The 12,380-nt window shown below is 32.6% G+C and overlaps 1 protein-coding gene across 1 annotated transcript in view; it reads left to right on the top strand.

Moving 5' to 3' along the window:
- The window catches only part of LOC148307166 (uncharacterized), a 148,610-nt gene extending 136,840 nt beyond the window's left edge, over window positions 1–11,770 (top strand). Inside the window, exons 6-8 of the mRNA XM_088263849.1 lie at window positions 6,671–6,773; window positions 8,943–9,097; window positions 10,085–11,770. Coding sequence (XP_088119975.1) covers window positions 6,671–6,773; window positions 8,943–9,097; window positions 10,085–10,358 — 532 coding nt within the window. The 3' untranslated portion in view covers window positions 10,359–11,770. The remainder of the gene's footprint in view (window positions 1–6,670; window positions 6,774–8,942; window positions 9,098–10,084) is intronic.
- Window positions 11,771–12,380: the final 610 nt, after the last annotated feature.

Here is a 12,380-nt window from a genome sequence, read left to right as displayed (position 1 = left end):
TAACACTCTAAAAACCATCAATACCCAATGCGCCACCTTATATTATTTGGTAAAACAAATAAAATTGTTACGATTAAATTTATTCGTATTTTTAGAAAGAAAATTTATTTTCAGTTCACTCAGTATACATGAAGCATATTAAAATGTTCCTCACTAAAAAAAAAGTAAATGCATAATATAATGTATGTAAAAACATGATGAATTGAGCATTGTTTTTTTGACATTCACTTAAATTTCATACTCCTTTTCGCAAATATTTACGTGCTAGCGTTTTATTAACAGCTTTTAAAATATGTGTGAAGAATAAATATCAAAAAGAAACTCTCTGCGCTTGTTTAATTCATTATTATTTTATAATACATTTTTATTTGATAAACGAAAAAAGTCTTCACCTACTTGCATACTATTACATAAACATAGCTTTATTTACGTATCTATTATTTGATAACATCGAATAGACATCTGTTTCTAATATGCAAATTATACATAACGAAATATTGTAGGCGTGTTATTGTAGTCCCATATTCAAATGAAGACTCTAGTATTTTAATCCTTGAAAAACATTTGTTCATCTTCAATTGAATACCGTCGGTTATTGTTACTGATGAAACGTACGGTGCTGTTCAAATTCTATTAAAAATACAATCAATGTTGCCCTAGGATTTTAATTGAATGTTAGAAACAGGCGTGACAAAGACAATAATATCCGTATTCAGAAAGCCTGTTAATGTTTGACCTAGTAACGATAACTACATACAAAAGGTATTAGGCTAATCTTCATTCCTTTATCTTAGGATCATTTTCATTTCATCGTCGAATTTTGTAGTTAATTACTATGGAAAGCAGATTTAAATTGGATGAGATTGATAACGCAATTTCATCCATTTATTTGACATGATTTTCTTGCAATATCCGGTATGCCTTCAAAATAATAATCATAATTTAGATTTTATTAATAATTACTATATTTTATTTCGCAGATCCAAAATAGAGTTGAATTTTTTTCTAAATTCAATAATACAATGTATTATTTTTAATTAAAACACCTGATTTTTTTACATTCTTTCAGTTTAAGAATGATTTATGATTTTTTTCATAAATGCCAAAATTATAAATTTTGGTTTACGACTATATTTATTTTCTTATTGAATAAGCAAATAATTTAAATTTAAAAAAATGTTCTTTATCATTAATTTAATTGTTTTTTTATAAATAGTACCTACAACTTTCAAAACAACAAAACATATTAAAATAGCCACAACATCATTTAATTTATCATCTCCCCGAAGGTTTTAAGAATACTTTTTATATTTAATAAACTTTAATCAGCTTGTTCTATACGTTTATTGCGGTTGTAAAGTGTTTTTTGAAATGAAATCATTATTAGATGTTTCATGATAGAGCGTGTTTGTAGTACACTTATATTGTATAAATCAGTTTATATCGCGCCCATAGCTATACCGGGATAAGTCATAATCTAACCGCATTTACACGGTCATCAACAAGTGCCCTGGTACACTTTCACATATACCTGCACATGTTATATTACGTGTGCAGGTACCCAACTACCCCGGAATAAACAAAAAAACCGACCTGATTTATTTTCCTTACCAAAATATTAAGATGTATTAATTTTATATTAATCCATCATAAATAAAACGGTACTAAGCGAAAAATCCTCCGTGGAGATGTTCTAGTTTAATTTTCAATATAACACGTTTGTGGAAATTTATTTTATGTGTTACATCCACGATAAAACTAATTTTAAGATAATGTGATTCTTCAACTTAATATTCTTTAAAAAATTAAATCAAAAACAAAATACGTAGAGAAAATGTTAATGTTAAAATGTAAAAAAAAACTAAATTTTTAAAGGGGAATTCTATTACTTTGATATAAAAATTCAGCGCCAAACATTTGTTTATACGGAAGTTTAATGCGATATATTTATACTGCTAATAACAAATTTATATTGAAGTATAATGCGAGAAATCCGCGATTTGTCGGATGATTTCGCGTATGGGGATAGGATTTAAGTGAGATTAAATAGAGAAGTCCGCGAAATAACAATTGCTTAATCGTTATGCCTAAAACCGTGGATTTTTTTTCACCCAAACTATTATTTTTCCCCGATCCACTATAAATATATTACCAATATCTGAATCACGATAGTTTAGCCAGTCAACTGTGAGCTTATAACAATTTATACGTACCAATAGAAAATTCGACGCACGGTAAAGAAAGAAAGATATTCATCATTGAAACTCAAAACGATATCCACTAAATATTTTTTTTTTACTATAAAAAGTGAAAACTTTATAGCATTCTAGTCTGGTTAATAGGCTACAAAACTTACCAACAAAAAAATGCTATCGAACTTAGTTTTTACGTAGATTTTGTTTTGTGTAAAAATGCCAATTTATATCCACACAGAGGTTATTAATTACGAATCATTTATTTATTTCAAATTTGTATTATTATCATACATAATAGCATGCTTAAATCACTCTATTAATAATACTATCATTTCAATAACGGCTGCTCTCGTAATTACTATTCTTTGTGTTTATTTTTACCGCGTATGAGAATCTGTTCAATGTTTTTTGCAGGCTTTAAAACATGTGAAGAAAAACATAATTGTTTGAGGTTTTTAATGTTGTTCTTTTACATGATGTAGTTTACTACATTTTAGGTGCCACGACCAATTTTAATTGGTAGGTTCTGAATGACTATTATAATAATTGACGTCTGTTTAAAGTGGGTACCAGAAGAGTCAATAAATGTAGATTCATCGATGGCCATCCTTCCTCGTCTTTGTGGTTTTTCCGTTGTCGGCTTTTGTTTACTTCAGCGTGACGTTCCAGTGGACGAGGTGCATTGTTACCCCCGGGATGGAGCCGGGACGCGGTCGGCCGTTGTGGGAAGTGTCCGGTCATGGTCTGGTCATGTTGGTTTTTGTCTCATTTCGAGAAAGCGATCGCGACACGCCCGAACGCAGCATGTAACTGATTTATAAGAGAGCCGACTTCGGCCCGGAATATTTATTTTGTCACGAAAATATTGACGGTCAATAAATTTACCAGTCGTTAACATTATTGTCCGCCTCCGTGGTGTAATGGTCAGCACGCTCGACTACCGTACTGGAGGTCCCGGGTTCGGTAAATAAATATAAGTGATTTGTTCACTCTAATATTACCCTGGACTCGTACCTAAAGCGGAAGGCTGATTACCTTTCCTTTGTGTGTTGACGATTATGATAACACTGTGTTTATATGATGCAGTGCCCTATGCACCATCGGGTGCGGATAAGAGTTTAAAAAACATTATTGTCACCTTTTTTTGTTTTTCTTATCTACACTCGATGCATTAGTCGCCGATGCTGGATAATGTCGTTTGTAACTTACATATTTATGACTTACGTCTGATGGCACAGGTTCAGGATAGCTTTAGTACGCCACACCAAGATGATGTTTACAGAACCGCATCGGATCGATGCGGTGTTAATTTGATCACTAATTACATGCCAGGCGAGGTGATCAAATCCAAACCTTATAATTCTTGGACGGATAAGTAAAATATTGTTTTCGGACACCTTGTACCTAAAAATCAACGTGTACATTCAACAGGTTTTTTAATTTTTACAGTTGGATTCAATATAAATACAATACAACACTCCCAATAAAAATTACGACTTCCCTTATTTACATCCTAAAAGCTTAACGGTCCCTGAACTTTATATCAATCTTTCATAAACCATACAAATTCAACACTAAATAATCATAGCTATAAGCACGAAACCATTACAACTTTATAGCACATGCTATAAAACATTCTTTTTGTGCCTGTTTCAACAACCACACCCAGAGATCGAGGGTCGTCGAATCTTCGGCCACATAGGAATAAATACCATTATACACAACGTTATGTTATCCAAGTATAACACACATATACACATATATATATATAAATATATATATATATATATATATATATATATATATATATATATATATATATATATATATATATATATATATATATATATATATATATATATATATATATATATATATATATATATATATATATATATATATATATATATATATATATATATATATATATATATATATATATATATATATATATATATATATATATATTTACATTTCCTTATTGGTATACATGTACATGTGCTTTTTTCGCAATTTATATATAAAATGCTAACCTTTGCCGACACCTAACGCTTAAAGCTCTCCTTTATGTTATATATGGCTAACGATGATGACGTCTTATGAATAAAATACAGTGGCCTATGCCTCATGTAATACAAATAATGTAAAATAAGTATCGAGTATTTACACAAATATTCACGTAAAAACGAATTTTCAAAACAGTCAAATTAGTTGGTGAAAATTTTAAATAAACTATCAACTAATTGCGACGTCGCATCTTTAAACACGGTTTAAATTTTGACTAAACAAATAAAGTCAACTTATCGAATTCGCATAATAATATCGTTCAATTCCCGTTTCATCAGACACTTCCGAGTTTACAAATATGTAATATTATTTACACCGTTATAGGTTTCCTTTGTTCGTTCAGTTTGACTTTAATTTAGTAGTGAGCTTTCTACGGGTTGATCCACCGTGGTCCCCCGTAACAGTGAAGGCAGTAACTCCGCCCTTACACTAAATTAGAGATGTTTTACCTCGGTAATGACCTACAACCAGACAATTACTCTGATTCAACACAACGTGAACAGTTCCCTTTGACTGACGCCGGTCGAACGTAATTTGTAAAGAATAGGACGAACAGCCTCGTCCTCTCATTTAAGTTTTATTATAACGCGTTTTCAAATTAGTCGCGGCCCGAAGGTAAAATCCTCACACGGAGAAGATTTTGGGGCATGGTTAGTGTTTTTATTGGTCGTAAACTGGAGTACCTTTGTAGGCACTTTGTAGGTCTCGTGTAGGTACATACGTACCGCACTCATTACGATGCGTCGAACGTCGATCGTAAAGAATTGGAAGGGCGGTAGTAATTTTTAATGCATCATCTGATCGTAAACAACCATCAATTACTGTGATCACAGATCACAGCCTTCATTTGTCAGCTTATTAATATTCTTAGATTCCAACACCTCGGTTATCTTCTAAGTAAGTGCTTGGTTTTCTTACAATTTTTCACGGTCATATATATGTATTATGCACATCCATGGATTTATCACTGGCCCCGACATAACTTGAACAACAACAGCGTGAAAAATTGTAGCTAAATTAAAATGGTGCGCGTTACACAAAAAAACGCTGCAAATATGCAAGCCTCCACACTTGAAGATGGGTGGCTTTTCTTTTATCAATTTTATTAATATGTTCTGTACGTCCAATATATTTATATTTTTTTCGTTCAAAATAAGTATGTATTTTTTCACTCCAATATTTATTTAATACTCGTATTACCCTGGACCTGAAACGCGGAACTGATCATATTACATAATCGAATAAACATTTCATACGTCTGATACAGTGCCCTATGCACCACTGGATGCGGATAAGGGTCGGTAGTAGTAGTAGGTGTATCATAAGGTGTCTATTTAACTAGAAAATATACAGGTACTTTAGTTTTGCCTTGTACAGTAATAATATATTCAGAATATTATTACTAACAAGTAGGCCTACCCTAATCGTAAATTATATTCCCGTGAGTAAAGTCACAGGCAATGTTTAAAAAGAGCATGAGAGCTAATAAGACCCATACGAACATATCCTGACCTAACCCTCGTTTAACCTTGAGGTGCAAAGGTGATAACGAGAGTGTGAGAAATCCTAAAGGTGTCAGATGAAATTTTAGAAATTAATCATTTATAATCGTTATAGCAACAACTATCTGGCACTTAGAAAAACATTTGGGCCAAATGTGTTATACGAGTATATCTTTAAATTAAACCAGGGTAGGTGAACCATTCTCGGACAGTTTAACGACTATACTTTGTACCACTTGAAATATACCGTTTAAGTAATATGAAACAAAAACGTAATGAAGATATTTCAAATTATTTAATACTACCTAAACCCGGCCACGCGTTGCTGTGGCTTAGTCTGGTTAAATGGAATAGAAATAAAACAGAAATTACGCATTTCTAGTGGTTAATTTTACAATGCTTTTGATCTCTTAAACCCAATGAATGTTACTATCATTTCCAAATATTATAATAAAAAATAAAAAAATCTTATTTACTCCCGTTTTATTTCTATGTCGTATTTTTACGAATGTTTAGCAACAACGTCACTCGTAGGATAGAGTCAATAATCTAGGATTGTGGTGGTAGTTACATACTTTCTAGTATGTATCTAACTGTCGTTTATTCGACGAGTTGTTTAGAAAATCTATTGTATTGTATTAAATCTATTGTATGACAGTGGTGATTTTTATTAGTGTATTCTTAATTGTTATTTTACATATTTTTGTTAATGTTACATAAGCCGTAAATAAAATATAATAAAATTAAAATAAAATACTTGCATAAATATAGTATAACCTACTTTTAGGACATTGTTGAAAATAGAGAAATCATTTTAATCTTAAATGGTCTAACAAGACAATTGTGCATTTAATTATACTGTTTTGTTGATATTTTATGTAAATAATGTTATAATTTTTGTTCCAGTCGCAATTCCAGACATTCCCGTGCCCCTCGCAGCCTGTACTCCTACCGAAGCGGAGCTGCACCATCCGTAGCCTCAACAGCGAGGACGAAAACATCACGAAAGGTAATGAATATTTTCTATATTCATATTAATAATAATTTATTTAAATTTATTTTTCAATATTTTACCAATATTAATATCATTTACTATATCAGACACTAGATTATTCACCCTATGGATGGGTTTATGACCTGTCAAAGGCTGGTTAAGTTATCACTTTTACACACATGCAACATTCACCATTCTACCCATTATTTACAACCACACTACTCTATTTTTTGGAACTCCTAAATATATCATTAATCTCATCAAATAAACAAATGTAATTATTATTTAATTTCTCACACTTTTCACTGAGTTACAGAGACACTAATGTAACTTAGTATTTCCACTAAGTTTGATTTTCCAAAGATGTCACTCATTTCAATTTGTTTTAAATAATTATCGATATTCGAATATTAAAAAAAAACCTATTGAGGGTTTACATCTAAAAAAAACCTGCTAGTTAGGTACCTATGTACCTACATACAATAAAATATTCTTTCGTGCTTACCTGTGAAAATTTGCCCAATACTTTATCATCTGTGTTTTCATAAATAAGCCAACTTGATGCCGATACCTGATTATCATGTCTTTACAATAGAGGTGTCAAGGTACACAATCGTTCTAATTATTATAAAGGCCGAAGGATCGTGGGTAGTTCGGCCTACGTAAGTTTGATTCCGATTACACACATTTCCAGTAGCTATTAGCTATGTTCAAAATCAAATCCTGTACCTACGAGGCTCGTACATTCGCTCGTACTTCTATCAGTTGCTTTCGTCACCTGTGACGGTTTCACGTTCGCGTAGTCAAAACTATATTCAGACAGCGTTTCGGATAAATTTGTGACAAAAATGGAGGTAAAACTATTTTCATATTATTTATGACCTGTTTCATTCTTTTTTATTGTAAATTTATAGTCGTGCGTGTATGTCGTATTGCGATATAATATAATACAATCTGCCCACGTATATCATAATCTACATAATAATAACGTATAAATGTAAAAACTAATTACGTATGTACATAAGCTGTTATGTTGTAAAAACTATGGTAATCCTGGAAATATATTAGACAATAGTGGCATATATAAATAAAACTGCGACTGTGGAAGTTCGTATATTGGTACGACTTCCAGAAAATTCAAAACAAGAATCAGGGAACATGAATTATATTTGAGAAATAAAAAAAAATTTGGAATTCGCTGACCATTCAATAGATAATGATCACAAATTTAACCACAATAACGTAGAAATCCTAAAAATAATTAATACGAAAAGCCATTAACTGCAACATTTTGAAACAATAGAAATTCATAAAAATATAAATAACAATAAACCCACAATCAACAATATGACAATGACTAAAGCCCCCCCCCTATTGTCTATGTTCCCCACTGATAAAAAATAAAAATTCAATAAATAAATAAAAATAAGAAACAGCTACTACTTCCTCTTCAACCTTCAAAGTCCCAAGGACCCAACTCTAAAATTTAGAATTAGCTTCACATACGGTGTTTGAAAATGATGCGGAATGCATCAAAACACGTCACAGTAGATTTTAAGAATTAAGTGGTATTTACTAAGTAAAACATTAATTAAAAATGGATAGATTTTACCACAAAGTGACTGCCGAATCAATTAATGAAATTATTATTTTTTTAGTTTTCAAGATTTTTCAGGACTTCTGAAATCCACAGCATCTTTACTGAATATCATGATATTTTCTGAGTAGTCAGTTTACCTACAACTGTCGATGCATAAAAGAAGAAAAAAACACAAACATGTTATTTTAAATTTGAATGGGGTTAACACCTATGGACAACAAAAGAAATGATAAAGTTTTATAAAATGACCTAGATATAGTAGATGGTCCTGTAGCGTAAAGGTTGGCGAGACTGGCTACAGCGCTGGAGGTCCCGGGTTTAATTCTCAGGGAGGTCAGAGCTGATGCCTGAAGCGCGAGACAGATCACCTTACCTTTATGTAATTAACAATCAAAATTACACTGTGTCGATACAATGCTGTGTCCTCTGCACCAATGGGTTCGGATGATGATCAGAATTGGATGGGCATAGTTATTTTTTTTACAATAATTTTGTACCTCATATGGTGATTTGATAAGGTTCAGAAGAAATTGCAAGTTAACTACCTATGATTTACCTAAGAAAAGAAATAAAACTTATTCCAGGCGGGCTTGAAGGTGGAGGCGATGACGGCCCCGAACCCCTTCTGCCCCAACATCCGAGGGATGTGTTGCCTCATGCTGCTCCTCAACCTCGGCCTCATCCTCGTCACACTCGGTTTCGTCATAGTCATACAGTTCTTCGAGCCACTCTTCGTTTGGTAAGTTTTACAAAAAAATTCTCATTTCGAAAGATCAATTGATTCTCAGTTTAGTTGGTGGAGAAGTCTGGTAGAGTAGTGAATCATTCGGTGGCAGCTGATATGGTCAAAAACACATTTTTGGTGTTCTGCGACTATGTCACCCGCCCCGTGACCATAAATATGGGCCTTCTTTGACGTTTATAAAAACGGCTAGTTGACTGAACTGGGACAGTTACTCAATCAAAAGAAAATCTACCAATCAGGTATTCTTGAGTATGAGAGAGCCCACTGTAGATTCTCTGTTGGTTCATCTTAGTTTATCCCAAATATATCGGGTATCCAAATATAGGTAAGGAGCCTACCCACTACCCACAGACTCTTAAATTCTAATGATTATTGGAATAAAATCCCACCCGAGTATTGTGATCAATATTCCTCGCTCTCTCACATTGTCACATGAGTAAGACCTGTGGCCCCCTTGACCACTTCATCGAACTGGAGAGCTTCCCCTTCTACATTCCTTTTATATCAGTCATTCCAGGCTGTCATCCTTTTCGCGGACAATAGAACCGTTAAATTGAAGAATTCATGCCTTAAACTTGCAATTTCAATACATTTATTGATATTTCACAATATCTTAAGTTTGTGACAATATTTTTTCACAAATACTGCATTTTATGAGTTATTTATATTAAGATTTTGTTGATATCAACATACATTCATTGAGACAGAAATATGCAATACACACTTACATATTTCAATTTCGATAAACTTCGTCCTTTATTATGTAAATTGATTTCATCAAACTGATGGCGGTTTTATAACACAAAGCTGTTACTTGCAATATCTTTCAAGGGGTTCTTTACAAATTACACACATGAGGAACCCCTCAAATCATTATCAATCATGCTGAACATCATTATCCCTTCACTCCCTATAGTGAAATCATACTACGTTGGCCTTCAATACCTTCTTAATTATATCTTGTATTTCATCTTCTTTCAGGATTCTAGGTATCATCTTCTTAATATTTGGATTCCTGACACTCATCGGAAGCATGATATACTGCGTAGTGGTGTGCAGAGACGCTCCCAGGAGCATGCATCCCGAGGACCTGTACTGGACACACCATTGGTCCAAGACCATCGGGCCGTCAGAAATACACTACCGAGCGGGAGAGAAGCCTTACCACGCAGACGACAGATATTCCGATAGGTACTCCGTCAGCAAACTTAGCGGGAAATACTCTGACAGGGAAAGCAAACTCAGCCGATACTGAAATTACAAAAACATTGCTTCTCCCAACTAATTATAGTGTTATACGGGTAGCAGACTATTTAGTCTGCTAGCTGTGAATCGTAACGAGTGATTGAATAAGTGATATCAGATTCATGGAGTATATTACAAATTGGATTGATTTTGTGCTTATTTTATATGAGGGTTGGGCTATGTTCAGTTACTTAGAGAGTTCGTCAGACAATCACCCAGGTCAGAGTGATAAAGGTTTTATAACTAACGGAGCATTAAGATTTGTTAAATTTCAAACAATTTTTTTCTTTAAAAAAATGTGAGTCACAAACCATATTTCATAATTATTGTATTTATTTACTAAGCCTGCATATTAGGAAGGTAGATTTAACCGTTTGTAGTGAATGCCCATTATCATGCATATGAAAAACATTACGGAGTTATAACATTTGTCCAAAATACTTAGAAATCTGTAAGTCTTGCGATCTATGGGTACTATTCTCTACTTCTATATTTTCTACTTTATTTGTAGCTTGCATACTCTGTCCTAAGTATGTAGAACTAGAAGTGTAAATCGAGAGAAATGAAATGTACGTACTCAAACATGTACTCTTAATGTTGCCATATATTGCTTAACTTACAAATGCGCTTTTTTATAAACAAATTTTGCAAATTACAATGATAAATGTGTAAAAATAATATGTAGTGAGATAAGTATAAAAAATCCCTTTAAATGTAGAGTATGCTAAATCCAATATTAAGACCTCCCTTGTATTGAATTTATTGAATTTCATTAGAAACAGGTATTTTATATTTCGTCAGCGATACCTTTCTACAAACTCGAATACCGCTCTCTGACTTTATGAACGAGTCATGTCGGGTGATCGTCAGATGTAGTTCTTGAACACAGCCCTGTGTGGGAATGTTATGTTGAGAAATAATGATTAACGCAGCGATTGCTATAAAAACTTTATGTATAAGTGCATTGATTCGCTCTATGAAAATATCACATGTAATGAATGTCATTTACACCTTGCTTAGGTTTTCTTATTGCAGATGCCAAATACAAAACATGTAATCTACTTACGCCCAGTACTAGAAATGTACACAGATGTATATATTTCATCTGCTCATATTTCTTGCGCGGATTGATAAGGACACTTTATTTCTTGTCTAATATGATTAACTAACTCACAAATAATCAACATTCATTTTTCTATTATCTGTCTAGTGATTGCCATAATTTTAAACAAAATCGTTTTGATAATTTTCTAATGTCTTCCATGTCTTGTGTAACTGTGTAAGTTGTGAAACAATTATTTAGCTTTTATTTTTAGAAATTGTTTTTTTTTTTTACCTTTAATGAGTAGAACTAGAGTAATATTTCTAGCGTAAGAACTGGGAGTCAGAATGGATGGTATTTAAAATAGTAACAATTATTGGGTTGATGCAAAAGTTTTGACCGTTTTTTACATATATTTTTTTTAAATTTTTTTTTCTTGTGTATTATTTATTTAATAAATTATATAATTTCCATCAGTTCTTATAACCTTCTCCCATCTTTCTATCAACTTATAAATACCAGTAGTATAAAATTCTGTGGATTTTAATGCGAAAAATGAAGTAAGGGATGTTTTTACCTGCTCTATTGAATAATTTTTTTCATCATTTAAATTTTTTTGCAGTGATCGGAATAAATAAAAATCAGAAAGAGCAAGATCTGGAAAATACAGTAGATGCTTGATAACATCCCAATTTAACTCATTTAGCTTGTGTTGGGTCATCATAGCCACATGTGGTCTCGCGTTGTCGTGATGAAACACTGCCCCTTTTCTGTTTACCAATTCTGGTCTATCCTTTTGAAGGACCATGTTCAATTTGGATAATTGCTGACAATATTGTTCCGCTGTACTTGTCTTATCGTGTTCCAAGAGTTCAAAATACACAATACCCTTATTATTCCACCAAACACAAAGTATAACTTTTTTATGTATTTCGGCCTTCGAAGTTGTTAATGGGGCTTGTCCAGGTATAGTCCAATGTCTTATTCTTG

The sequence above is a fragment of the Brachycentrus maculatus genome, unplaced genomic scaffold, assembly GCF_059751285.1.
Source record: "Brachycentrus maculatus isolate JH-2025_06_01 unplaced genomic scaffold, ASM5975128v1 h1tg000205l, whole genome shotgun sequence".
Taxonomy (NCBI): domain Eukaryota; kingdom Metazoa; phylum Arthropoda; class Insecta; order Trichoptera; family Brachycentridae; genus Brachycentrus; species Brachycentrus maculatus.
The sequence above is the reverse complement of the archived record's forward strand: the minus strand, read 5'-3'. Positions and strand labels throughout refer to the sequence as shown.